The sequence below is a fragment of the Pollachius pollachius genome (assembly GCF_949987615.1).
Source record: "Pollachius pollachius genome assembly, chromosome: 8".
Taxonomy (NCBI): domain Eukaryota; kingdom Metazoa; phylum Chordata; class Actinopteri; order Gadiformes; family Gadidae; genus Pollachius; species Pollachius pollachius.
Genome location: NC_136941.1, coordinates 341,667 through 366,840, shown reverse-complemented (window position 1 = coordinate 366,840; position 25,174 = coordinate 341,667). Strand labels below are relative to the sequence as shown.

The 25,174-nt window shown below is 49.2% G+C and overlaps 1 protein-coding gene across 1 annotated transcript in view; it reads right to left on the bottom strand.

Moving 5' to 3' along the window:
* The window catches only part of kif1b (kinesin family member 1B), a 72,622-nt gene that overhangs the window by 23,930 nt on the left and 23,518 nt on the right, over positions 1–25,174 (bottom strand). Inside the window, 16 exon segments of the mRNA XM_079741760.1 lie at positions 456–604; positions 1,160–1,268; positions 9,988–10,060; positions 11,865–12,045; positions 12,430–12,513; positions 12,985–13,091; positions 13,540–13,619; positions 15,159–15,234; positions 16,478–16,557; positions 17,784–17,917; positions 20,805–20,947; positions 21,367–21,445; positions 22,014–22,089; positions 22,633–22,698; positions 22,808–22,885; positions 24,107–24,218. Coding sequence (XP_079597886.1) covers positions 456–604; positions 1,160–1,268; positions 9,988–10,060; positions 11,865–12,045; positions 12,430–12,513; positions 12,985–13,091; positions 13,540–13,619; positions 15,159–15,234; positions 16,478–16,557; positions 17,784–17,917; positions 20,805–20,947; positions 21,367–21,445; positions 22,014–22,089; positions 22,633–22,698; positions 22,808–22,885; positions 24,107–24,218 — 1,627 coding nt within the window.

Below are 25,174 nucleotides of genomic sequence, written 5' to 3'. Positions count from 1 at the left end.
GGTCAAACATACACTGATGGTACCATTCTTGATGTGGAAGGGAACTTTGTGGTTGTGAGCTTGAACTACGCCGAATTAAATTAAATGGTTCATTTAAAGAATATAAACCAATGAGTGCATAATAAAGTTTAACATGTGCACATGTCGAACAGGGAGATTACTTTAAAATCATATTTACTTTGCATTATAAAAGGTATACATATTATTGGATTTTGAAAACAACATCATAAACGTCTGTCCACTTCTGGGAGGAGGGAGGGCTACCGCCAGCCTACAGACCCCCCCCTCTGGGCGACGGAGGGCTGCTCCCCCCCTCTGGCCATCCGAAACTATTGTTGTGGTGTTATTTATTTGCCTTCTGTTTGAGTGTCTGTACTGTCTGTCTGTATTCCTTTTTGCAAAGCGTCTGAGTACTAAGAAAAGCGCCGTACGAGCCGATCTATTACTATCATTACCTTCTTCTTGAGCTCCACGCTGATGGCGTTGGCCTCCTTCAGGTACACGGCGTTGCCCCACAGCTGGTCCCGTAGGGAGGTGAACTGGTGGTACCTCCACTTCCTGAAGCCCCACTGGGCCAGGTCAAACTCATGCTGGGTCCACGGCACTGGGGGGGGGCAGGGGAGGGGTTAATATGCAGTAACCACGGCAACACACCGACGGACACACCCGGAGTCCCTCAGAGGGCGAATGGAGTCGCCCGTCTGACACTCAGTACAAACGATGGGGAGGGACATCTCGTTATCACTAGATAAGGCGTAGGTCAATCAGAATAACATATTACTAGTCAACAGTAATAGTAGTAATAGTGAAAGGTGACCCCCATGCTTGTCTTAACTTCACACTCAGGTTTAGTTCTGCATTAGTAGTATGGTGTGTTTACGGTGTGATTTTATTGAAGTGATTTATTAGATGATTTCATTGCCTTGGCTTGTAATTAGTGCAGTTACGACGTAGCGCTTGTGTGATTATGAATTCAGTGTGATGCTCATGAAATGCGATAATTGGAATACGCACATCCTAACAGCTTAGGCTCTGTGTAGAAAATGACCGAGAGGAAAAAAAAAAAGGTATACACGTGAGAGATACACAGTTATGGTCCGTGGTGACAGTAAACAACGTGTGATTCACTGCGCCTGTACACGCCGTGACGCGCACACACCTTCCTCCTCCTCCTCCTCTTCCTCCTCCTCCTCTTCGTCGGGGGTCTCGGCCGCCAGGGACCGGGTCTCAACCTGCTTCTGCAGCTCCTGCAGTTTGCTCTCATACACCTGGAGGCAGACGGGCATCAGAGTCAACCGGTATCAGACCGCTGGCAGACGGCCACCCACCGCACACGCTCTCATCCCTTCTGAGACATTCTCCGTCTTTCTCTATTGCAAATAGACAGGTTATGATTATGAACTGTTCAGGCTATATTCAGAAATAGGTATATGAAATGGTATACACTGTTTGACATTAAAAGTTAGATATATATATATTAAATATATATATCTGATTATAACATTTTATATTTCCTGCAACACCGAATAAAACATTTAAAGGAAAACTTTTAAACACATAATTATTTCATTACCATCTTTAACACAATTTCATAACTGTTACATGTGGATGCTAGTTAGTTCTCTTCTAATTTGCCATTTTCTATATTCACACAGACAATATTAGGTACAACAATTAAAACACCAATTAGTGTGCCAGTTCAAATGTTAGACAATGTGGAAAGCTACAACTACTAACAATTAAAAAAAGAAAAGTGGATTACCTAAGGCAGTGCTTAAGCTAAACAAAGAGAGGGCTGAGAGCATTAAGAAACATTAACGGTCGTTACTGCTGACAAAGACTGGAGAAGAGCACATCAACACTGCACACCAGTTCAGTAGAGAGAGAGAGAGGGGGGGGGGGGGGGGGGGAGAGGGAGAGAGAGAGAGAGAGAGAGAGAGAGAGAGAGAGAGAGAGAGAGAGAGAGAGAGAGAGAGAGAGGGGGGGGAGAGAGAGGGGGAGAGAGAGTGAGGGAGAGAGAGAGGGAGAGGGAGAGGGGGAGAGATAGATGGAGAGAGGGGGAGAGAGAGAGAGAGAGAGAGAGGGGGAGAGAGAGTGAGGGAGAGAGGGAGAGAGAGAGAGAGAGGGAGAGAGAGAGAGAGAGGGGGGAGAGAGAGGGGGAGAGAGAGTGAGGGAGAGAGAGAGAGGGAGAGGGAGCGGGAGAGAGAAATACGGAAGAGAGGGATGACAAAAAGAAGAGGGGAGAAAGAGATGAGAAGAAGTGAAGGGAGAGAAGTGAGGGAGGAAAGGGAAGAGAGGAGAAAGGGAGAGAGGAGAGGGATGCAAGGGCAGAGAGGAGAAACAAGGGAGGGAAGTGAGGGAGGAAGCGGAAGGGAGAGAGGAGCAGTAGAGCAGAGCGCCATGGCGACGGAGGCTGAACGCTGCGTATCCGACGAGGGGCTGCCAGCACCCTGCTCCTGATGACCTCATCCTGTTTTCCACATCTTCTCTGGGAGACAATGGAGGCTTTCAGAGAACATGAACCTCCTCCCTCGCAGTAGCACGGCCCGACAAACAAAACACGCAGCATGAAGGGAAGGGGGAGAGGGACGCCACAACAGGCTTTTCTTCCACTGTAGCTCAGCAGTGACCTGGTTTCTGAGTCGCTCCTGGTCAAACACACGTTTATGTGCTGGTGGGTATGGTACAGATAACACAGATTGAGAGGAGGACTCTAGGCCTAACCCTAGGGATGACCCACAACCCTCAGGTTAACCCAGGTTATATTCTGTGGGGCTGCAATGTAAACAATCTGACTGATTTAGTGATGGAATGTGATTGGGGTCGGCCAATTGAATGAACATTCATATTGGGGATAACATCTTAACTGTTACAACTCATACATACAGCGTTTACTTTAAAATACACTGTATGAAATGTATGAAAGGTGCTTAAGTCTTATTTAAGTTACTGATTTTTCTTCAATTTAGCGATTACTGTACAGATTACAAACTAACAAAACTAAAACAGTGAAATGAAACAACCCATATTATAAATATCTGCATTTGAAACAAGTCATTTTATTTCAGTTACACTTTGAAAAATAAACCTCCAGCAACACAGAGATCTTAATATATTCTCCTTTTCATCTTTTTTTTTTGCTCTGCAACAATTTGTATGTACGCACAGGTTTGCTTGATTCGAAGAGCGTCACAATCAGTGAGGCACTTTAATACAACATTCACACAGTAGGCATAAAACATTCAACAGACAATTCAGACCAAGACTAAAAATATATGTTTACAGTGTATATATATAAATAACATACATATATATTTATTTATTAAAATATACATATATATGTATTAATATATATTTTTATTTATTAATATATAAATATGTATCTATTAATATATAAATATATACATATTTATTTATTAATATATAAATATATGTATTCATTTATTAATATATATGTATATATAATCATATATCTTTATAGATATATAATGAATATTTCCAAATAGTAGTGCACTGTAAATTGCCCATTTCCTGTTGGATTTGTTTGCCACCTTTAAGCTAACGATCTGGGCCGAGGTGCAGCCAGCGGCACCGCTACGACCAGGTGAACAACATCTTTAACGGAGCACTTAACGGAGGATGAACCATAGAAATATTATATTAATGTATGAACATGTGTATATGCAAAGCCATGCAGTGATAGTCGTGAAGAAAAAATAATAATCGCACATCAACGCTAATAGGAGTGGATACGAGGGTAGCTTAGCGAATCATTCTAACATTTGGTTTATGTTACGGCGTATTAAAGGTAGAGTATGTCCTGACTGTCGGAACATGTCAAATAAAATAAATGTTATTAACCGTTACGAGACCCAAGGTCATTTTCATTCTTTCGTTCTCAATAGCCCTCGAAAAAAAAGATCTGACAAGTCGTGTTATAGCGCCTATTCTGTTTTCAACCGGAACAGTTTGAAGGTCAACTTGCAAGGAACTGTGGTGAATTGAATTCATTTAGAGCAAAGGAAGCAGCAGTGAGCAGCAGACTGACGACTGGCTAGCAGCTCAGTCTGAAGCGCTTCCTCTGCACAGCGTCGTAACGAAGGAGAGAGGCTGCGAACACAGTGCTGAGGTGGAGGCACCCATCAGACGGCTGCTTTCACACAGACCTCTCTGATGGTGCTGTGTCTAACATGGGACTGCAGCATGCAAAGATATTCTACGTTTTTGAGGCATGCAGTCTTTCAGCAAACATTTTTAGGCAAATCTTGAGGAGCCATGACAACCCCCAGTGGGAGATCCAGTTGGACCAAGCTATTCACATGACCACAAAAGCAAATGCTAATTTATCTTAAATCACATTAAACAGTAACCAAAGCCCAATCCGTGGTGTAGTGGCCATCACAAATAAAATTCAATGGTGGGTTTTTCTGCCAATTGTTTTGGTCTGTGTCTGTCAAAGGAAAAATAATTGAATAAGCCACTTTGAATTGAAAGCTAAACTAAATTAGAAAGTTTCTTATTAGTGTTCCAAGGTCCATGATTTAAAAAAATACAGCATTAAGTTTGATATAACTAAAAGGATTTCAGATGGTAATACAGTCTCAACGATAGTAGCAGGCAATGTAAAACCCCTTCTTAAAGTACACCTAAGCCTGTTATATTTAGTTAATTACAACATTTGACTATTCACTCAGTAATTGACTCCACCGTAGAGCTTATCCTCAATTTGAGAAAGTGCAAATTATTAGTCTGGCAGTCAAGCATCTGATAAACTAATGGAGCTTCCATTAAATAACATACGAGTATATATATATTATAATAATTCAAATAATATCTAAAAATGCATATTTGCAGTGTAATTTCATGATGGAAAGGTTAACTGCTGTATGGCAAAATTGCTTCTTTGCTTTCCAGATGTCAACAAGAAAAGAATAAGCAAACATTTAAACAAATAAAAAAGGGAAATTTGAGTGAGTCTGAAATTCGAACCAATGCAATACCGGAGCTGAATAAAAAGGCACTTTTGAAAAAAGAAACTATTCTCGTACAATAATTTGAGTTGTCAGTTAAAGGCAGTAGCATAATGCACCACTAATTCTATCATTTTCAACCACCTGGTCCGAATGGGGCAATGATTATTGATGCTGGACATATAATGTTAATATCAAATCAACATTTGATTGCATGGTACATAAAATAAAAGGAATCTCTTTAAAAAAAAAAGTCATATCCATTACAAAAAAATATGATTATACTAAAGTCGATGTGATAGGGTTGAAATGTGTTATAGGTATGTATACGCAAGTACATTTAGCATAGTTTAAAACACAACGTTGATTTCCTTTCTCTGGCCGATTATAAAACGATGAGGATTAGTGGCCATTAAAACGAGCACACGATGGGGATGAAAACATGAGTCAATCAATACTAATATGGCAACAAATGTAAACTTAGAAATACAACCGTGAGGAGATTTGGCAAACAAATAAATGCATGATTGATGAAAATCTCAGTAATCCTAAGAATAAAACTTTAAAATACAGAGCAGGCCTAACCTCCCTCCTCCATCACCTGCAGGCTTCACTTCCTTACAACTGCTCTCCCAACACTGGACACAGCGTAGGCCAGCTCATACAGAGACAGACGGGGAACGTGTACTTCAAACACACTGAGCTCGACCAACAAGTTCACGGGACTCTGGGGGGGGGGGGGGGGGGTCACAGTTCAACTCAATGGATTGTGGGCTTGTTGTGATCTGAAATGCGTTTGTCGACCATAAAGTAAACCTGAAGCAGTTTCTAAAGTCACTACCCCCCCCACCCCCCACCCCCGCCCGTCCGCTCTCTCCTCAAACCGTCGTCTCCCGGCTGGCTTTCAAGTTGGGGGCGGACATTTGCCGGCGCATCCTGGGGGGGGCCTGGAAGCTGGTTGGATGGTTGCCCTGGTCGCCGTGCCGGTACTGCTGGTAGCTGTTGAAGTTGTGGTCGGGGTAGGGCATGGCGCTGTAGTAGCAGGGCTGCTGCTGTGGGTGGGGCTGTGGGTGGGGCTGGGGGTGGGGCTGGGGGTGCCCCCCCTGGCTGTGGTAGGACCGGGGCTTGTAGAAGCCCTGGGAGTGCCTCTTGTTGGCCTCGTAGGGCTTCAGGTTCTCCTGGGCGGCGGTGGGCCGCTGGCGGTGGTTGAAGGAGTTGCTGCGTGCGCGTTCGTAGGGCTGCTGCTGCTGGAGCGGCGGCGGCTGCTGGTGGTGCTGGTGGTGGTGTTGGTGGTGGTGCTGGTGGTGTTGCTGGTGGTATTGCTGTGGATGGTTGTTGTTGTTCCTGTGATTCTGCCGCGGCCCCTGGCCCTGGCCGTGGCCCTGGCCGTGGCCCTGGCCGTGGCCCTGGCCCTGGCCCTGGCCGTAGCCCTGGCCGTAGCCCTGGCCCTGGCCCTGGCCCTGGCCCTGGCCCTGGCCGTGGCCCTGGCCCTGGCCCTGGCCCTGGCCCTGGCCCTGGCCCTGGCCCTGGCCCTGGCCCTGGCCCTGGCCCTGGCCCTGGCCCTGGCCCTGGCCGTAGCCCTGGCCCTGGCCCTGGCCCTGGCCCTGGCCCTGGCCCTGTCCCTGGCCATGGCCCGGACTCTGGTCCTGGTCTTCTCCGCTCCTGCGGCGGACCGAGGGACTTGGGGGCCGCGGCCCCAGGGGAAAGAGGGCAGGGCCCACCAGCTCCTTGGACACCAGCCCGATCTCCGGCGGGCCCTGTCCCTCCTCCTCCTCCAGCGCCTCCTTGGGCACCTTCAGCTCGATGACCTGCTGGTCCGTGATGATGATGTGGGTCCCCGGGCTCCAGGAGTTGCGGTGGGTGGGGTTGCTCCTGAAGGGGAAGCGGAGCTTGCGGTCCTCGGGGGGGATGAAGCGGTGCGGCCCGCTGTGGCGCCGCAGCTGCTTGGAGATCTCCTGCTGCTGGAGGCCCTTCAGGCGCACCTGCTCCTGCCGCATCCAGCGCATGTGGCCGCGCCTCAGCGGGGAGTCGTCCCCGGCGCCGTCGCCCGCGCCCGGCTCCCGGTCGTCGGGAGGGTCGTCGGGCCTGTCGGGGGCCGGCGGCCGGCCCTCTCTGGGACTGGGCGTCCTGGCCAGGTGGGGGGGCGGGCCCACTCTGGGACTGGGCGCCCTGGCGGGTTGGGGGGGCGTGGCTTCGCCGCCGGCCGCCGCCGCCTTGTCCGGAGCGTCGGGAGCGATGAGGGGCAGCACCTTCTCCATCTTCACCATCTTGTTCCTGAGCGCGCGGATCTCCTCATCCTTCATGTTGTTCTGCAGCTTCACCTCCTGCAGGATGTCCTCCAGCTTGTCGATGTGCACCTTCAGCTCGTCCATGACCACCACGCCCACGCCGCCGCCGCCCCGGGACCCGTTGGCGAGGGCCAGGACGTCCTCGATGCGCTCGTCGCCCACGCCCACCGTGTCCCAGACGTCGCGCGCCACGGCCCGCCACGAGTCCCGCTCGTTGGGGTCCTTCTTCACGTAGCTCTCGCACAGCTCCTTCATCTTCACGATGGCCAGCGCCTCGATCTCCTGCCGCGAGTGGCGGAAGTCGTTCAGCGCCACCTCGTAGCAGATCTCCTTGACCGCCTGGATCTTCAGGTCCGAGATGGTCACCCACTTTGCGTCCTTGGTGATGCGGCGACGCTGGGGGACCTGGTACATCTTCACCGCCTCCCGCCGCTTGCCACTGCTTGGGAGGCCGCACTTGCGCACTATGGTCCGGAGTTTACTGGGGGGCAGCTTCTCCCTCAGGGAGGTGATCAGCCTCCAGCTCTCTTCACAAGACCTCTTATCTGAATCATCCCCACTATCAGAGTCTCCGTCCTTGAGGAAGAACAACAAAAAAAAAAGAAAAAAAAAAAAAGGGAAACAAAACCAAAATGGTTCCCAACAAGATGGAGAAATTAAAATGGGAAAATCAAGGAGAAAAGGATGGCTTTTTAAATAAAGGAATGAATATGCAACATGGGAACTCTTATCATTGGTAAACGCCTTGGTCAACTTAGCTTCGACATAAAGAGCCATTGAGTGATTAAGATCTGACCGTTTTAATATCTGCAAAAAATAGATGGAAATAGTGCATACATCGTCATTCTACAAGATGTATGACAACATGCATTAAGAACACCTGACGATACGTCCAGGATTCAATCAAAACAAAAGACTGTTTCGGAATAGCTTAAAAATAGACTGTGGCTTTCATTGACTTTCTTTTCATGTTGTCTTAACATTTGTCGAAATGAAGTGAACTGTGATTGAGATGGACTGTATTCCTATGAAACCTATTACGAATGCATATAATATCAAGTATTTATGTTTATTAAATAGGCCAATATGGTTCCCAATGTTGCACATTGATATTAAAAGTAAAAAGGTAAAGCATGACTATTATGATTAGAAAAAATATAGCATAGAGGAAAGATGTTGTTTAGAGCGCTTCTGAATTTGCTTTCTGATATTCCTCTTCAAAATTTGTAAATTGTGGTATTTTTTGGCAGTTGGATCCCAACCATGTTACAAAGGCATGCGACATGGGAGATAGGTTTCAGAGCCCTCCCCGTCTGAAGTCCAGGAGATGTGAGTGTCTTTAGTACTAGCCGAGAGTTAGAAGGTCTTGTAGTTTTATTGGAAAGCCGGCAGAGAGAGAGAGAGAGCGAGGACAGGCAAAGTGAAGTTAATTGTTAATCCACTACGAGGAAGATGTTAGTCAGAAGGAAATGCAGTTTCTCATTTTCCCCGGTAGACGAAGGACATTACAGATCACAACAAGCCGCGACAGACGTGTCGAAGTGTTGACAACCAAACTGTCGTTGGGAGGGGGAACACTCTGTATGGTGGTTTGAACCCTAACCCCTTTGTGGTTGGGAATGGTGATAAGAAACCAGTGGAGGTACGAGAGAGGTCTGTGATTGTGCATCGATTTCAACACGAACAGCGGTAAGAGCTTTCAGTGTGCTACACCAGACACCGGCTAGCGCAGCCTACGCAGACAAAGAAGTCAATGAGAAACCACATTGTTGCTAATCTGAACCGAGCCACGACAGCAGGCTGTGGTTAAATCACAATGCATTGGACATAGCAGCAACTGCATTGAGGAGGAGGAGGAAACTTAAGGTAATCACAGAGGAAAACTAGGAGTAGGGAATCTATTCCGGGGAAACCGTCGGAAACCTCGCGGCTAGCTCAGCCCAACCGCGAGGAACCGACCTCAACACTAAGAGAACATGCTATTAACGGGAACCATGCAAAGCAGCACATCGTGGAAACACTTGTTTGTTCTTTGACTTTGCGAATTGGTTCTCAACTGCGTCTTTCAATTTTCTCAATGTAAATTTGTTTCAATACGCCACTGTTTTGCACGATTCGGTTCAAAACTAGAAGACACGAAAAATAAATAAAACAGGGATTTAGAGAAGGGGGAAAAGCTTTCAAGTCTAATAAGACTCAATCAAAAATGCTACAGAAAACCAGTCAAACGTCATGTTTCAAGTAGAAGGTAAAAGCTCAAAACACACATTTCAAACCAGATACCAGAAGTAGTAAATCAACTTCCATGCAAGAAGAGCAGACATGCGCTAGGAGCCAAAGTGTGATTCACAAACATAACAGAAACTCAAAGTGTCAAAAGCTCAGAGTGAAGATTAGTACTGGCCAGACTTCAACAGAGCAAGTACTTCTATCCCCCATGAAAACAAACCACGAGCCGTCAGTTTGAAGCTCACCCAATGAAAACAAAAAAACATCCAGTACCGTAACAAAATATAACACATGATTCAGTTTGATCCAGAAACATATTTGAACTAGCAACTCATAACACTTGTAAGAATCGTCAGGCGAAAATCCGGGCTTCGATCAAACCAACTCTTACGGGCGAGGCTCAAATTCACTCATCGCTTTGAGCTGCACTGGGCTGCTTGAAGCTCGCCAATTGGTTTGATCCAATTCCAGTGGAAATGGAGTAAATCCGATGGACTCACCAGCCTCTGTTGTTCCAGGAGCTGATCTGCTTCCTCCTTCTCCTTTTTGTATAAAATCTCCATCTCAGTGAGCCTGTACGCACAGAAGATAAATATGATGCACAACTTGAAAACATTTGACATGTAAACATGGATACATGTCCCCATCATTAACTGTTGTTACTATAAATAAAGACAAGGAGGAAGCTTGTTATGTTATCACTGGGAATGGGTCGCTGGACAGCATCATACTGAAGGTGTCTGATCCCCAGCCCAGGTTGTTGGTTTGTAGCCCAAGCTGTGCTGTCTATCTGTATGCGACCACGAGCATTCTGCTCATTACATACACATTTCTAAAAATAAACTCACTGTAAGTCGCTTTCTGCTTAATTGACTTAACTAATGACCTTATTTCTCATCATTAAGGGATATTATGAATGAGTGGCTCTCTCTACATTATTCTGCTTATGACACGGCTACTTACTGAAGAAATCAATAATTGAGACAAAATATAATTTTAAGAATGATTTTATTCCTTCCGCTAAACTAGCAGTCTGATCGTTTCTTCGGTCGGTACTGCGGCCGTAGCGATTAGCTGTTTCCATAGCAACGGTCTGTCACTCAGAAACAACCAACCGTAGAACGGACAAATCAACCAATCAGAATCGAGCATCAGCAAAGCCGTGTCCTAACGATAAACAGTGATCACCCTCAGGCCCTTTGGGGCTCGTCCACACACACACATACACACACACACACACACACACACACACACTCATCAGTAGGTAGACACACACACACCCAGCGGTAGTGAGACACACACACACACCCAGCGGTAGTGAGACACTCACACACTCATCAGTAGGTAGACACACACACACTCAGCAGTAGTGAGACCCACACACACTCATCAGTAGGTAGACACACACACACACTCATCAGTAGGGAAACACTCACACACCCATCAGTAGGTAGACACACACACACCCAGCGGTAGTGAGACACTCACACACTCATCAGTAAGTAGACACACACACACCCAGCGGTAGTGAGACACTCACACACTCATCAGTAGGTAGACAAACACACACCCAGCGCTAGTGAGACACTCACACACTCATCAGTAGGTGGACACTCACACACCCATCAGTAGGTAGACACACACACACCCAGCGGTAGTGAGACACACACACACCCAGCGGTAGTGAGACACTCACACACCCATCAGTAGGTAGACACACACACACACCCAGCGGTAGTGAGACACTCACACACCCATCGGTAGGTAGAAAACACACACACCCAGCGGTAGTGAGACACTCACACACTCATCGGTAGGTAGACACACACACACCCAGCGGTAGTGAGACACTCACACACCCATCAGTAGGTAGACACACACACACCCAGCGGTAGCGAGGCACTCACACACCCAGCAGTAGGTAGACACACACACACACACACACACACACACTCATCAGTAGGTAGACACACACCCAGCGGTAGTGAGACACTCACACACTCATCAGTAGGTAGACACACACACACACTCAGCGGTAGTGAGACCCACACACACACAGCGGTAGGTAGACACACACACACCCAGCGGTAGTGAGACACTCACACACCCAGCAGTAGGTAGACACACACACACACACACACTCATCAGTAGGTAGACACACACCCAGCGGTAGTGAGACACTCACACACTCATCAGTAGGTAGACACACACACACTCAGCGGTAGTGAGACCCACACACACACAGCGGTAGGTAGACACACACACACACCCAGCGGTAGTGAGACACTCACACACCCAGCAGTAGGTAGACACACACACACTCACACACTCATCAGTAGGTAGACACACACACACTCATGAGGGAGCTAGGCCCCACCTCTTCTCCATTTCCTGCTTCATGTCGATGCCCTGTTTCTCCAGCAGCTCCCTCTGGGCGAAGGTCCAGTCCACGGGCTCCACGGGGGTCTCCGCCGTGGGGGTCTTCTCCCGCTCCGCCCGGGCCTGCTCCGGGTGGTTGAAGCGGAACACGTGGTTCTTGCCCATGATGATGCGGTTGCCTAGCGACGGGAGGAAGGCGTTGTCAGGAGCGGCTCTTTTAATACGGTCCAGACTCAAAACTCTTATAATACAAATAATGAATTATTATAATTGATCAATTCTTTGTTGCATCGTAACTGGAATGTGCCTCATTCGTTTGTGTGCAGTGACACGAGGGATGGCTGTGTAGATGCATGTGTTCCCAATGTGAGGGAATACAAAAAATATGCAAGTTGCAATTTCCATAACTTCACTCGGGGCTGAGGAAAACAAATCAACACGGCGAGGATTTCATCATTTCATCATTCATGGGCTGTTTTGAGTGCCTCCAAAGTGTGTCAGACGCTCTCACAACGAGCAGCGTGTTACCGCGGTAACGGTTCCAGGCTGAGGAGACGTGGTACCTGAGCGCAGCTGGGTGGAGTCTTCCACCCGTTTACCGTTGACGTAGGTCTCTGACGCCTCGCAGGGAACCAGCAGGACGATCACTGCAAGGACAGGAGGACATTCACTGGGCGGAGCGACAGACAATGTGGTAAGATAGAAGAAGATTGAGTAATGTTACAGCAAACGCCTAAAGACGAATCAGACAGTTCATACTATACTGTCTGATATACACACATCAAAAAGATGCCCACTTACCTTTTTAAAACTAGAATAGCCAGCTTTTCATTCGGATGGGCCCAGACAGTTAAATCCAGACATGGACACTGTGTGACTAACCCCCGTTAACTAACCCCCGTTAACAAACCCCCGTTATCTCTGAACCAGAGCGAGCATGTCAGCAGTGGGCCATTGCCGTTTATTCATTTTATTTTATTTAAGTTTAGACCTCTTACTTGTGTTTCCCTTTACATTTCCTTTTATAATGCACTGTTGAAGGAGCATCTCATTGCCAGCGACTGCGCCTGTGATTGTTGTGTATTTGACAGTAAACCGTCTTGGATCTTGGGTCTCACCGTCTCCGTTGGCGTTCCTCTGGCTGCGGAACACGCAGTGCTCCTCCCGGATGTGGGCGCCGCTCAGAACGATGTCCTGCCGTCTCTCCGCGTCCGCCTGGCCCACCCTGCCAGGAAGACATTTGGAGTTCAGTAAACACCCGCGTCAAACACTCCGTGGCAGCCATTTTGGATCCAAGTGTCCCCCACCCCCCCGGTTTACAGAGTTGAACATTTGACAGACTGAGGTGCGAAACAACACCCTGGGAGGTCTGAGGAGTAGTTCTGATTTTTATTGGCATCGAGTTTGACAGTATTTTTATTCAGTCCACCTCAGGCAGTCCTGTAACTTAAGACGGAGTCAGCGGCTAATTAAAGACACCCCAGCGGAGGGTTAAAGGAGGCTCCAGACGATAGCGCTGAGTGGACAGAAGCCAACTGTTGGTCCTCCATCGCCTTCCTCATAAAACACGAGTCCCTCTGATTGACCCACGGCACGGACAACAAACAGTCCTCCCTACTTCAGAGGAAAACGGTCTGGGACCCCCCTCGGTGGGGCAGGGAGGGGCTCATTACCTGGTGATCCCGTCTTTGATGTAGTAGAGGAGGCACTCCGACATGAGGGGGTCCTCGTTCAGGTTAACGAGGTGGGGGGTCTGGACGAGGAGAAGGGGGCAGAGGAACGTGTTACAATCCATTCTGATCCCAGTGGCTCCCAGTACCACTGATGGTTTAGTACCACTGGCTCCCAGTACCACGGATGGTCTATGCAGCAGAATCACACACGTCCTAAAACAACATCACTACCTGGCTGGGGTGGGGTGACTCCACACTATCTCAAAGGTCTTTGCTACTGCTCACACACCCTGAATCCCCCCACTAGGGGGCGACACCGGGGAAACAACCCACCTTTTTCGGGGAGAACACCCCGTTAAAGTCTGTGTAAAGATCGCAGGGCTTCTCAGCGAAAAGCTAGCCCGCCGCGACAACGCAGCGGAGAGAGATGGAGGGTGAGTAGAGAGGGGAAGGAAAGAGCGGTTAAAATCAACAACCAAAACAATCATCTGTGAAGGAACGACCAGCGGTGGAACTGGGCTGAGGGAGGGGAATAAAAGAGATGGATGACAGCAGAGGAGACTCTGAGGCAGACACCGGACAGCAGCGCTGACAGGCAGCGTGCGTTTCAGTGGAGAGAATGAACCGGGTGAGAGGAGGACGACCGGGACACGACAGAAACCGCTTCACTAGGGAACCGCGGCTAAACAAAAACACAAAGTGTGCAGCGATCTACCGAGGAGTTCAGCAGCGGAAGGATAACGACAGTAAGAAGATACTAACAGTTAACACTCATGTATTCCACCAGGTTGGAACCTGATATCACATTAAAGCAGAGTCCCAGGGAAAGGTGCTAGGATCAGAAATAGCCCCTGGAGGAGGGAAGGGTCACAAGCAACTCTCTGACCCGAGGGTAAATATTTATTTCATAGGCAGTGGTTGAGGGGGGGGGGGGGGGGGGATCTAAACCAGAGACAGAAAAATCATGGGATTGTGGGATCAGAGTCAAATTTAAAAAGATAAACTAAATCTATCTGTGGCGGAGTCTATTATGGGCTGTCCTTTCTATCCATGTTCTCTGAACAAACCTTATCGCCGGGGAAACACGCAAAGGGCCCAACGTGGCTGGGCTGAGTAGGTGGAGGAGAGAGAGAGAGGAGAGAGGAGAGAGGAGAGAGAGAGAGAGAGACAGAGAGAGACAGAGAGAGAGAGAGGGGGGGTGGAGGAGGGAGGGGTGGAGGAGAGAGAGAGAGAGAGAGAGAGAGAGAGAGAGAGAGAGAGAGAGAGAGAGAGAGAGAGAGAGAGAGAGAGAGAGAGAGAGAGAGAGAGAGAGAGAGAGAGAGAGAGAGAGAGAGAGAGAGAGAGAGGGGGTGGAGGATAGCGAGAGAGGGTGGAGGAGAGAGGGGGTGGAGGAGGGAGAGAGGGTGGAGGAGAGAGAGGAGGAGAGAGAGAGGGGGGGTGGAGGAGAGAGAGCAGTGTAAATGGACATGCTGATGGAGCCAATAGAGCAGGAAGAGAACGAGAGATATCGCTTGGGGGCGGAGCCTCCGGGGGGAAGTGATGTCACCGAGGCCGTACAGCGGCACACACGATCACCGGTGGCCGCTGCAGGAGAGACGTCAGCCAATCGGTGGCCGTACCTTTTTAGGGGAGAAGACGCCCAGAGTCCCGCCGTCCTCTCGGATGGCCACGCCCATCTCGGCCAGCAGGGCCTCCCTGGGGGGGCAGAGCGGGGATCAGGAGGAGTCTGAGGGGGACCCGGAAGCAGCTTGCAGGAATTACACTACATTTAACAATAATTCGCCGAGGGCGAAGTGAATAGCGGGGAATAGCCCCACTTTTCACGGATGCTGTGGTGAATGATTTTTTCAGTATATACTACACCTGAACACTCCAGAAATAAACAAGATAACACTTTTTGCCGGGATTTATTTGTTTTTATTAGCACGGCGAGACGGCCGTCATGAGAGCTCCCTTACGATGAAAACAATATCCCGAGATCTCTATCTTGGTATATTGTCCAATATCCCGAGATAGCGAACTAATCAAATTGCGCCATTTAATGAGGTTCACGTGTAGCATATACTAATTATAAATAAGCAATGGACATGTTCCAATCCATTAATCATATTCACTGGAAAAAGTAACACTGTTTCTATATATTTTTATCTATTTCAAAGAGTGATTTGATCAGTTTGTACTTCCTGGTTTTGTGTTAAAGGCTCACTGCTTCTGTCTTTACCGCAGAACAACACAGTTTGAATACGTCTAGTCTTCAGACGTGCTGAAGACTACGGGGGAACTCATGGGCCCCAGCCAGACTCCAGGGGGGGCCCACTGGTCTGTCAGAGGGCCATGGCCCCCAGAGCAAGAGAGAGCGAGGTACAGATATGCACAGAGAGAGAGCAAGGGAGGATGATTAACAGAATGAAAGAGAAAGGACAAGTGTGAAGTAAGAGATAAAAAATAATGAATGGGAGGAAGGGAGACACAGAAGTGTTTGGAAATAGACAAGAGAGACATTGAAAAAATTAGAGAGAGAAGGTGAAACAACAGAATGAAAGCGAAAGGAGAAGTGAAACAGAGCGTGATGTAAGAGATGAAAAATATCAATGGGAGGAAGGGAGACCCAGATGTGATAGATAGAGAGAGAGAACAATCAGACAGAGGGGCTCTGATGTGTTGGAAATGAAGCAGAAGCAGCTGAAACAGAGCTTGAGGTAAGAGATAAAAAAGATAGACGGGGAGGACGGGAGACCCAGATGTGTTTGGAAATAGACGAGGAGAGAGAGACACGGAAAGAGAGAGAGAGAGAGAGGGGAGGAAGAGGACAATTAGACATAAGGGTGCTGGTGTTGGGAACAAGACCGCGATGTACCGCCAGAACAAACACTCGTGTGCGGCGTGAGTGAGTGAAGTGAGTGAGTGAGTGAGTGAGTGAGTGAGTGGGACCACCGACCTCTCCATGCGGATAGCCTCCGTCTTCCGGAGCTTCTCCTCCCAGGTCTCGTTGAGCTCAGCGATGATCTTCTCCGATTCCTGAACACAGAGCAGACCGGATCAGGAGGAGAACCAACAGAACCAATATAACCAACAGAACCACACACATCAACTTCAGGATCAAGTCCAACTTCACAAAAGTGATGACATTTTCTTTAACAACGTAAAATCGCTGTTGTAATTTGTCACAAGAGTGATTCAACTCCACCACATTTGTAGTTCCTTTGGCTGAGAGTGATTCTGTGGACATGAGGAACGGCCTTATCTGTTCTTTAACATTGTAATATCTCTGATATCATTTCTCTTTTCTTTACCAGCGCTAAGAACCAAACGCAAGCGGCACTCGAGCCCTATAGCATCTGTACCAGCAGTGTTATCATGATTATAGAACCACTATTCCAGAGTAAGTGCTGCAATTTATTTTCAAACTGATCTAATCAGTGAATGGTGTGCGATATCCTCCATGGGCAGAATCATGAACCACATTTAAACCACAAATATAACAGAGGGTACTACTGCTCTAAATGGAACACGGGTGAGTCTGCTTCTTCATAAGCGTAACACGTCACCCTCCCGCCCGACGGCCGATCTATTCTGGTCCGTTTCCTCGGGGTCTGCGTCGGCGCCCTACGTCACAGATACACCGAGCCCCCTGGTATCCATGGAAACTGCAGCCCTTCACGGCCGCCTGGTATCCCCCCTAAGTGCCCCCCCCGCCCCCCTCCTATCTTACGAGCAGTGATTGGACTGCGAGCGTGAGAGAGATAAGGAGATATATACATCACGCAGGCGTGATGACGATGGATGACTGATCTGCCAATGGTCCGTATTGTACCAGACTTCATTGGTCTGTGGGGGCCGTCACAGCCACCTAAGAGGTATTGAATGCTTATCGTTTTCAAAAAGTATATAGTGACACATTAATAGTCCTGTGTCATAGTCATGTGCGTAATGTGGCGAGGTCTCATTTTTCTTGTACGGGTTAATAAAGATTATTGAATCGCGTCGTTTTACATCCACCGTGTAAATTGATCAGACCAAAATCTTATGACCCAAATCACTTATGACCAAAGAACAAGTGATTTGTTGTGCTAAGGTGCTAAGGTGGCGCTATGTGGTAACAGAGCTACGTGCTAATGGCGCTACATTGCTAACGGCGCTACGTGCTAACGGCGCTACGTGCTAACAGCGCTAAGGGGTCTCCGGGTGGTTTGCTGTGGTTCGCGTGCTGTGTTTGCTAGCTGTGTAGCGGACGGAGCCCTCACCTTCAGCCTCTCGATGGCCTCCTCCCCCCCGGGGGTGGACATGATGCGCTCCTGGATGCTGCTGGCCGACTGCAGGCCCGCCGGGCTGCAGAGCGACCCCGACGAGGGCGAGGCGGTCAGGGAGCCCAGGGGCGCTGTGGAGAAGAGGCCAGGCCGTTGGTTCTCTGAGGCTAGCAAGTATCGGTGCTCATTGTTCTGCATGTCTTTCAGGTCTAAGACCCAGAGAGAGAGAGAGAGAGAGAGAGAGAGAGAGAGAGAGAGAGAGGAGAGAGAGAAGGAGAGAGAGAGAGAGAGAGAGAGAGAGAGAGAGAGAGAGAGAGAGAGAGAGAGAGAGAGAGAGAGAGAGAGAGAGGAGAGAGAGAGAGGAGAGAGAAGAGAGAAGGAGAGAGACAGAGAGACAGAAGACAGAGACAGGGAGAGAGATAGACACAGGAGACAGAGAGAGAGAGAGACAGGAGACAGAGAGAGAGATAGAGATTGGGGTGGGTATGGACAAAAACGGGAGATTGGGGGGGGGGAGAAACACACAAAACGGAGTAACCGGAAATCAAAAAAAGGAGAGAGAACAGAAGAGGAAATGGGGAGAGACAGAGAGAGACACAAAAAGGAGGAGAGACGTAAGTGTAAGAAACATGTTGCAGATAAAACACAGAATAGACAGACAGCCAAATGGATGGCTAGGGGACAGCAGTTTTCACCCCAGGTATGGCTGCGGCTAGGCTGGTGACAGGGGAGCTAACTGAACTTCCTGGAGAAGCCATTAGCCGGGAGCTCCGTAGCCATTAGGGCGGTCCCCTGAGGACGGCCTGAACTGGCCCTCCTGATACTGCTCTTACTCTGGACATTAGAACAATGGAACAGCCGGGCTTCGGCCACCAAAACGTATCACTGTTATTGTGTGTGATAACCTAAATAGTGGCTAGGTGTGAGCGTATCGTATTTGGCGTATCGTATTTGGACACCCCGGGGTGAAAACTGCTTTCATCTCAGCGCGGGGGGGAGGGAAGAGCCGCACAGGAAGTACAGATAAGGGATGATATCGATACATGCCGACACACACACACACACACACACACACACACAAACACACACAGCAGCCTTGCTAAGGTCAGCCCATCGATAGCAGCGGGTCTTCAGTGGGTCTCAGGTAACAGCAGGGTGCCCTACGCCAGAACTAAACTCAACAACAAGGGAAGGGTATTATCGAGGAGCGATTATTCAAAGTAGGGCCACTACATTTTTTTTACTCTAAATTAGGGGTTTTAGATAGGACACTAGGGCATACGTAGTAAAAGACACTTTAAATAGTATTTCTCAGAAACAGTCAGTGGCCACCTTGAGGAATCAATGGTTTAGAGAGGGAGGGGGCAACAGCCACGACTCACTCAGAGAAGGGATGGGGAGGGAGGGACTAAAGGTCCAAGCACTCACTGACTACCACCACAAGACAGAGCCATTCACTACACTATCCACAGCCAGCACCCAGTAACCTATAGCTACCCAGCTACCTATAGCCCCCCAGTAACCTATAGCTACCCAGCTACCTATAGCCCCCAGTAACCTATAGCCCCCCCCAGTTACCTATAGCCCCCCCCAGTAACCTATAGCCCCCCAGTAACCTATAGCCCCCCAGCTTTCATCTACAGCTACTGCCCAGCACCTTTGGGTCGGCTGTGAGGGGCATCGGTCAGAGAGCTCAGCAGCTGCATTCTAATGCCCACAACACTGTCTGCTGCAGCGGGTGGATGGTGAGAAACACAACACACACACACACACACACACACACACACACACACACACACACACCAAAGAATAAGGTTAAAGTGCACTGAAGAGGCGAAGAGAGTTAGGTGGAGCGTGTGAAGAACCTGCACAAGGGGAGAGATGATGCAACGGGGGTTGGTAGATTACAGAGGGGGATGATTGATTAGTTTAGGCATTAGGTCATCCTGATCCATGTCGTCACATCCCTCGAGCGAGTCTACAACTGACTCATAGGCCTCGTTTGATTCAGTATATGAATAAATATATATATCAAAAGAGCCCAACTAAAAACAAGGCAGAACTTATGTAGCATGCGGCTAGCCGGCTAGCATGCTAACCATGTAAGCGCTTTGGAAGCCTTGCATTCGTTTGATTTTGTTACACAGTATTGACAATTTAGCATTAGCTTCTCAAGCGCTAGCGTGCAAAGCTGACAGGCGAGGGTTATCGTTTTATAAATAGCAAAAGGGGTGGGGGGGGGTCTGAAGCAATGTTAGCTGTCAGCTTTAGCATTAGCAACAGACGATGCACGCCACATATACACACATTTGATTCCACTGGCGGGGAAATTATCCCCCTTAGCATCGACTGGGGGGGGGGGGGCGGGGGAGAAGATGACAAGGTCAGATGTCAGAAGAAGGGTTAGAGAAAACACTTCCTACTGAGTCGAATGACAATGGACAGGATGGCAGGTATGGGGAGACATCAGATGTCTTCAGACGCTAGAGTGCACGTTGTTCAATATCAGGTTCAGACTTCAGGCACGTAAGGCATGTATTTATCTATCCTAGGTGCACATAAGGAATCCACTTCATGAACTTTAAACTTCCAGAGGCAATAAAAATCCAGACGAATGCGTTGCATGGAATTAACGCTGGCTGTGGCATGACCAGATGCTCGCCACATGTGGATCTATCAAAGGAGAATGTGTTTATGCAACACCCTACAGATTGTTGGTTCTCACGGGTTCGTACTAAAGAGGAACAACTAAGCAATGCCATGGTGAGTATGTCGTCAACATTGGGTAAATATGTTTATCTTCACATTAACAACTAGTTCGGGTGAGTGTTTATCTTCACACTAAGTACTAGTTTGGGCAAACAGACAGAGTTACGGTTAAACACAGAGGAGAAAGAAAAGGATAAATGTTTGCCCGTTCCCAGAGAGAGGCAGTAGACTGAAGCCTGTGATTGCATTAGAGCGGTACCCTCTTTGATTGGTCACCCCCCCTCTATGGCCCGCGCCCTGCAGACTCACTGTCCAGGATGTCGCCCAGACCCTGGGCGCGGAGCAGGTCCTTCAGACGGGTCACCTCGTCCTTCAGGTCCCTGACCAGCTTGTTGTTGGGGTCCTCGTTGATCACCGCGTTGCACTTGATGTTCTTGGCTCGGTCGGCGTAGCTGTGGAGGAGCAGCGAGGAGGACGCGTAAGGAGAGCTCACATCATCGCGGGGGAACGGGAGAATGAGGAGGAACCAGACGGATTGAACTGAATATCGACTCAAACAAACGGGTTATTACCCGTGTGTTTTGGGTGGCTCTAGAGAGCCAGCTAGTGTCATTTTCTATTGCCTTGTGCTTTTGTCTTGGTTTTAGAGGGGTAACTAATGGTAAGGAGGTTTTATCTGAGTGTTTAGTTCATATTCACCCAAAGCCCCTCACAGTGACTTCAGATACATGTCTTCAAGGAGCAGGTGGGGAATCGGGCTTTAAGGCCTTCTGCTCGAGGGCTGGAGATCTGAACCCAGTGCATTTCCTCTGAGAGGCTAACGACCTAGCGACCGCTAAGTGTCTGTGCTGGGCCACCGTCCGTCCCGTACCGTAGCGTGCTGAGCGTCTCGTCGTAGTTGATGTCTGCGGGGCTGAGGGCGGCCACCATCGCTGTTCTGGAGTTCCCGCCTGACGACAAACCAATCAACCAATCACAGAGGAGATACAGAGTCTCAACACACAGCGGTTTAGATCATGTTATATGTGTTGCTAGGCGAGTTAAAACAGTTTGCGATGGTTAGTCTCTGTGCCATCGACACTTCTAAGCCAAGCTAGGTTTCATTTACAAAAATAAATATCTGAACAAAAACTAAAAATCCTTGATAACGCTAATCCTAAGGCTAGCCTCGTCCCTGACTGAACGGGCAGGAAGGTGTCATCAGAGGGCGCGGCGCGGCGTGCAGGTCGTCCATGAAGGACGGCCGCAGTGCGCCCGTCTGGTCTGAAACACGGCCCGCTGACGGCGGGCTTTCTCCCAGCGGAGAGAGGGTAAAGTTACCGCTCCGCTGTCGCTCTAACTCACTCCGTCGCTCAGACGGCCTCGCCTTATTCCCGAGGCGCCGTCCTCACGCGAGCTGGTGTTACGCCGCTATGCTAATAACATGGCGCTGTGTCTGGGCTATAAACGATAGCTTTCCCACGGTGGTGGGAAAGTGTGGTTTCTTTGGGAGGCGTGTGAGAATGAACGTCTTCGCACCGAGGTTTTCCCGGAGCAGCCAGGTGAGAACGGAGTCTCGGTACGGGATGAAGTCACTCTTCTTCTTCTTCTTGCTCTGTGGCACACAGGAAGTAGCGCCCGTTAGCTTGACGTAGCTTGAGTCAACACAACAAGCCTTTCTGGAAGTATTGGGACTATTCCATGCAGTGTGAAAAATATCACAAGAACAGATTAAAAATTGGTGAAAAACCATGGCTTCCATTGAATGGAAAGAAAAGACTACATGCTTTGGTCTTAAGCCTTTTCAGGTAGCTTCTTAGCTTAGCATTCTTCCATCAAGATTAGGACTATAGACATCATATGTGTTACACAAAAGGGGGGATGGGGATGGGGTGGGGGGGGGGGGGGGGGGGGCTGAGAGTGGGTTGCTGTTAGTGTCGGAGCCGTGGGGAAGGATTTACCTTGCTGGTACAGTTATCCTGTGTAGGTAAGCGTTATCGGGACAAGAGAGAAAGGAAAACACAGACAACAGGCCATGTTATCGAGATGCCGCCGCTCTCTGATCAATAGAGGCGCTGGCGTCAGGCGAGGACAGGAGAGGCAGATAAGGACAGAAGAAAAGAGAGACAGGGGGAACGTGTTTTAAAGGGGGACTCACCACCTCGGCCAAGGCAGAGATGACCTTCCCTAACGTGGTCAGAGATTTGTTGATGTTTGCGCCCTCCTGTAGTTCCAGCGGTGTGGGAGAGGGAGGAGAGAAGGAGAGGTGAGTCACATGATTCAAAGTGCTTCCACATATGGAGGGCTTTCTTGGGGTGGGTGGGGGGACAGACCTTTAGTCTGGTTCCTGTGGCCCCCGTAGAGTCGGCTCGCTCACTGCCGGCCAAGTCCACCAGGCTGATCTTACTGACCTGGGGGGGGGACAGAAGGGTTAAGGTCGTCCATCAGAGTAACAGTCGATAAAGTCACTCCTGGTGGATCGATCATGAACCTCCTGACATTATGGACAGCGCTCAACGTTTGGCTATTTCTCATATTTTTTAGGTTTAATTAATTATTAATAAATAATATAAATGATGAATAAGTGTCATTTTTATAATAAAATTACATATAATTTTTGTCATCAGAATGATTGTATAATAAATAAACAAATTATGTACTACACTGTAACATTTTCAGATACATCATCAGATAAAAAGGGTCAGCGATGGTGAACCATTTCAATTCTTTGGGCGCCATTATGGATTGAGACGTGGCTCAAAGGAGAGCTCTAGCTAACGCAGCTAACGCAGCTAACGCAGCGCGCCACAATGGACATTGTGCCCCAGATAGACCGGCTCTTTGTCTCGCTACAATCAGAGGAAATGTGGGAAGTGGAGTCCCAAACAGAGCCCTGACAGAGCCCTGACAGAGCCCAGAGCCCTGACATAGCCCTGACAGAGCCCTGACAGAGCCCTGACAGAGCCCTGACAGAGCCCTGACAGAGCCCTGACAGAGCCCTGACAGAGCCCTGACAGAGCCCTGACATAGCCCTGACAGAGCCCTGACATAGCCCTGACATAGCCCTGACATAGCCCTGACAGAGCCCTGACAGAGCCCTGCAGGGCCCTGCAGGGCCCGACGTGTGACGGTTCACGTAACATCTGGTTTATGTACGTTTACATTGTGGTCACGTGACCAAGATGATGAGGCCACCGAACTAGAAGCCCCCCCTTTACTTTATTAGGCTTGTTAGCGCTCTGGTCCGTACTCTGGTCTGAACACGTCTGACTTAGTTTGGATTTCTTTTGAATTGAGACACAAAGATGGACAGTGATCAATAGGTATGATGACATTGATTGATCGGTGCTGGTAATCAATCCGCCTGTACACACACACACCGTTCAGTCGATGCCGTTATCAGAGTGTCTGAGGCTCTTACAAAACACGGACATACGCTCGTAGTATGGGCGGCTGGTGGGACTCGAACCCCTGACCCTGGCTGTCTACGGCACGGACACACGCGCACACACACACACACACACACACACACACACACACACACACACACACACACACACACACACACACACACACACACACACACACACACACACACACACACACACACACACACACACACACACACAGACCTTCTCCGTGCAGAGCTCGGCCTCGTTGTCGTGCCTCTTCTGCGTGAACACGATGGTGAACACGGCGTGGGAGCGGCTGCTGGTCTCGTTCATGTTGGTGGCGGCCACCGTCCTGCAGGGGGGTACGGGGGGGGGGGGGGGGGGGTACGGGGTTAGGGCATGAGACAGGTCATGTGACAGCCGAGGTCATGTGACAGGTGAGGTCATGTGAAAACAGGTGACTGTGACTGTGGTGTGGTGTGGGGGGGCGTCCGGGTGAAATGAGTCAGGGTATAGAGGGGCTAACACAGGGTATAGAGGGGCTAACACAGAGTATAGAGGGGCTAACACAGGGGGCAGAGTATAGAGGGGCTAACACAGAGTATAGAGGGGCTAACACAGAGTATAGAGGGGCTAACACAGGGGGCAGAGTATAGAGGGGCTAACACAGAGTATAGAGGGGCTAACACAGAGTATAGAGGGGCTAACACAGAGTATAGAGGGGCTAACACAGGGGTCAGAGCGTAGAGGGGCTAACACAGGGTATAGAGGGGCTAACACAGGGGGCAGAGTATAGAGGGGCTAACACAGAGTATAGAGGGGCTAACACAGGGGTCAGAGCGTAGAGGGGCTAACACAGGGTATAGAGGGGCTAACACAGAGTATAGAGGGGCTAACACAGGGGTCAGAGCGTAGAGGGGCTAACACAGGGTATAGAGGGGCTAACACAGAGTATAGAGGGGCTAACACAGGGGTCAGAGCGTAGAGGGGCTAACACAGGGTATAGAGGGGCTAACACAGAGTATAGAGGGGCTAACACAGGGGTCAGAGTATAGAGGGGCTAACACAGAGTATAGAGGGGCTAACACAGGGGTCAGAGCGTAGAGGGGCTAACACAGAGTATAGAGGGGCTAACACAGGGGTCAGAGCGTAGAGGGGCTAACACAGGGGTCAGAGCGTAGAGGGGCTAACACAGAGGGGCTAACACAGGAGTCAGAGTATAGAGGGGCTAACACAGGGTATAGAGGGGCTAACACAGGGGTCAGAGTGTAGAGGGGCTAACACAGGGGTCAGAGCGTAGAGGGGCTA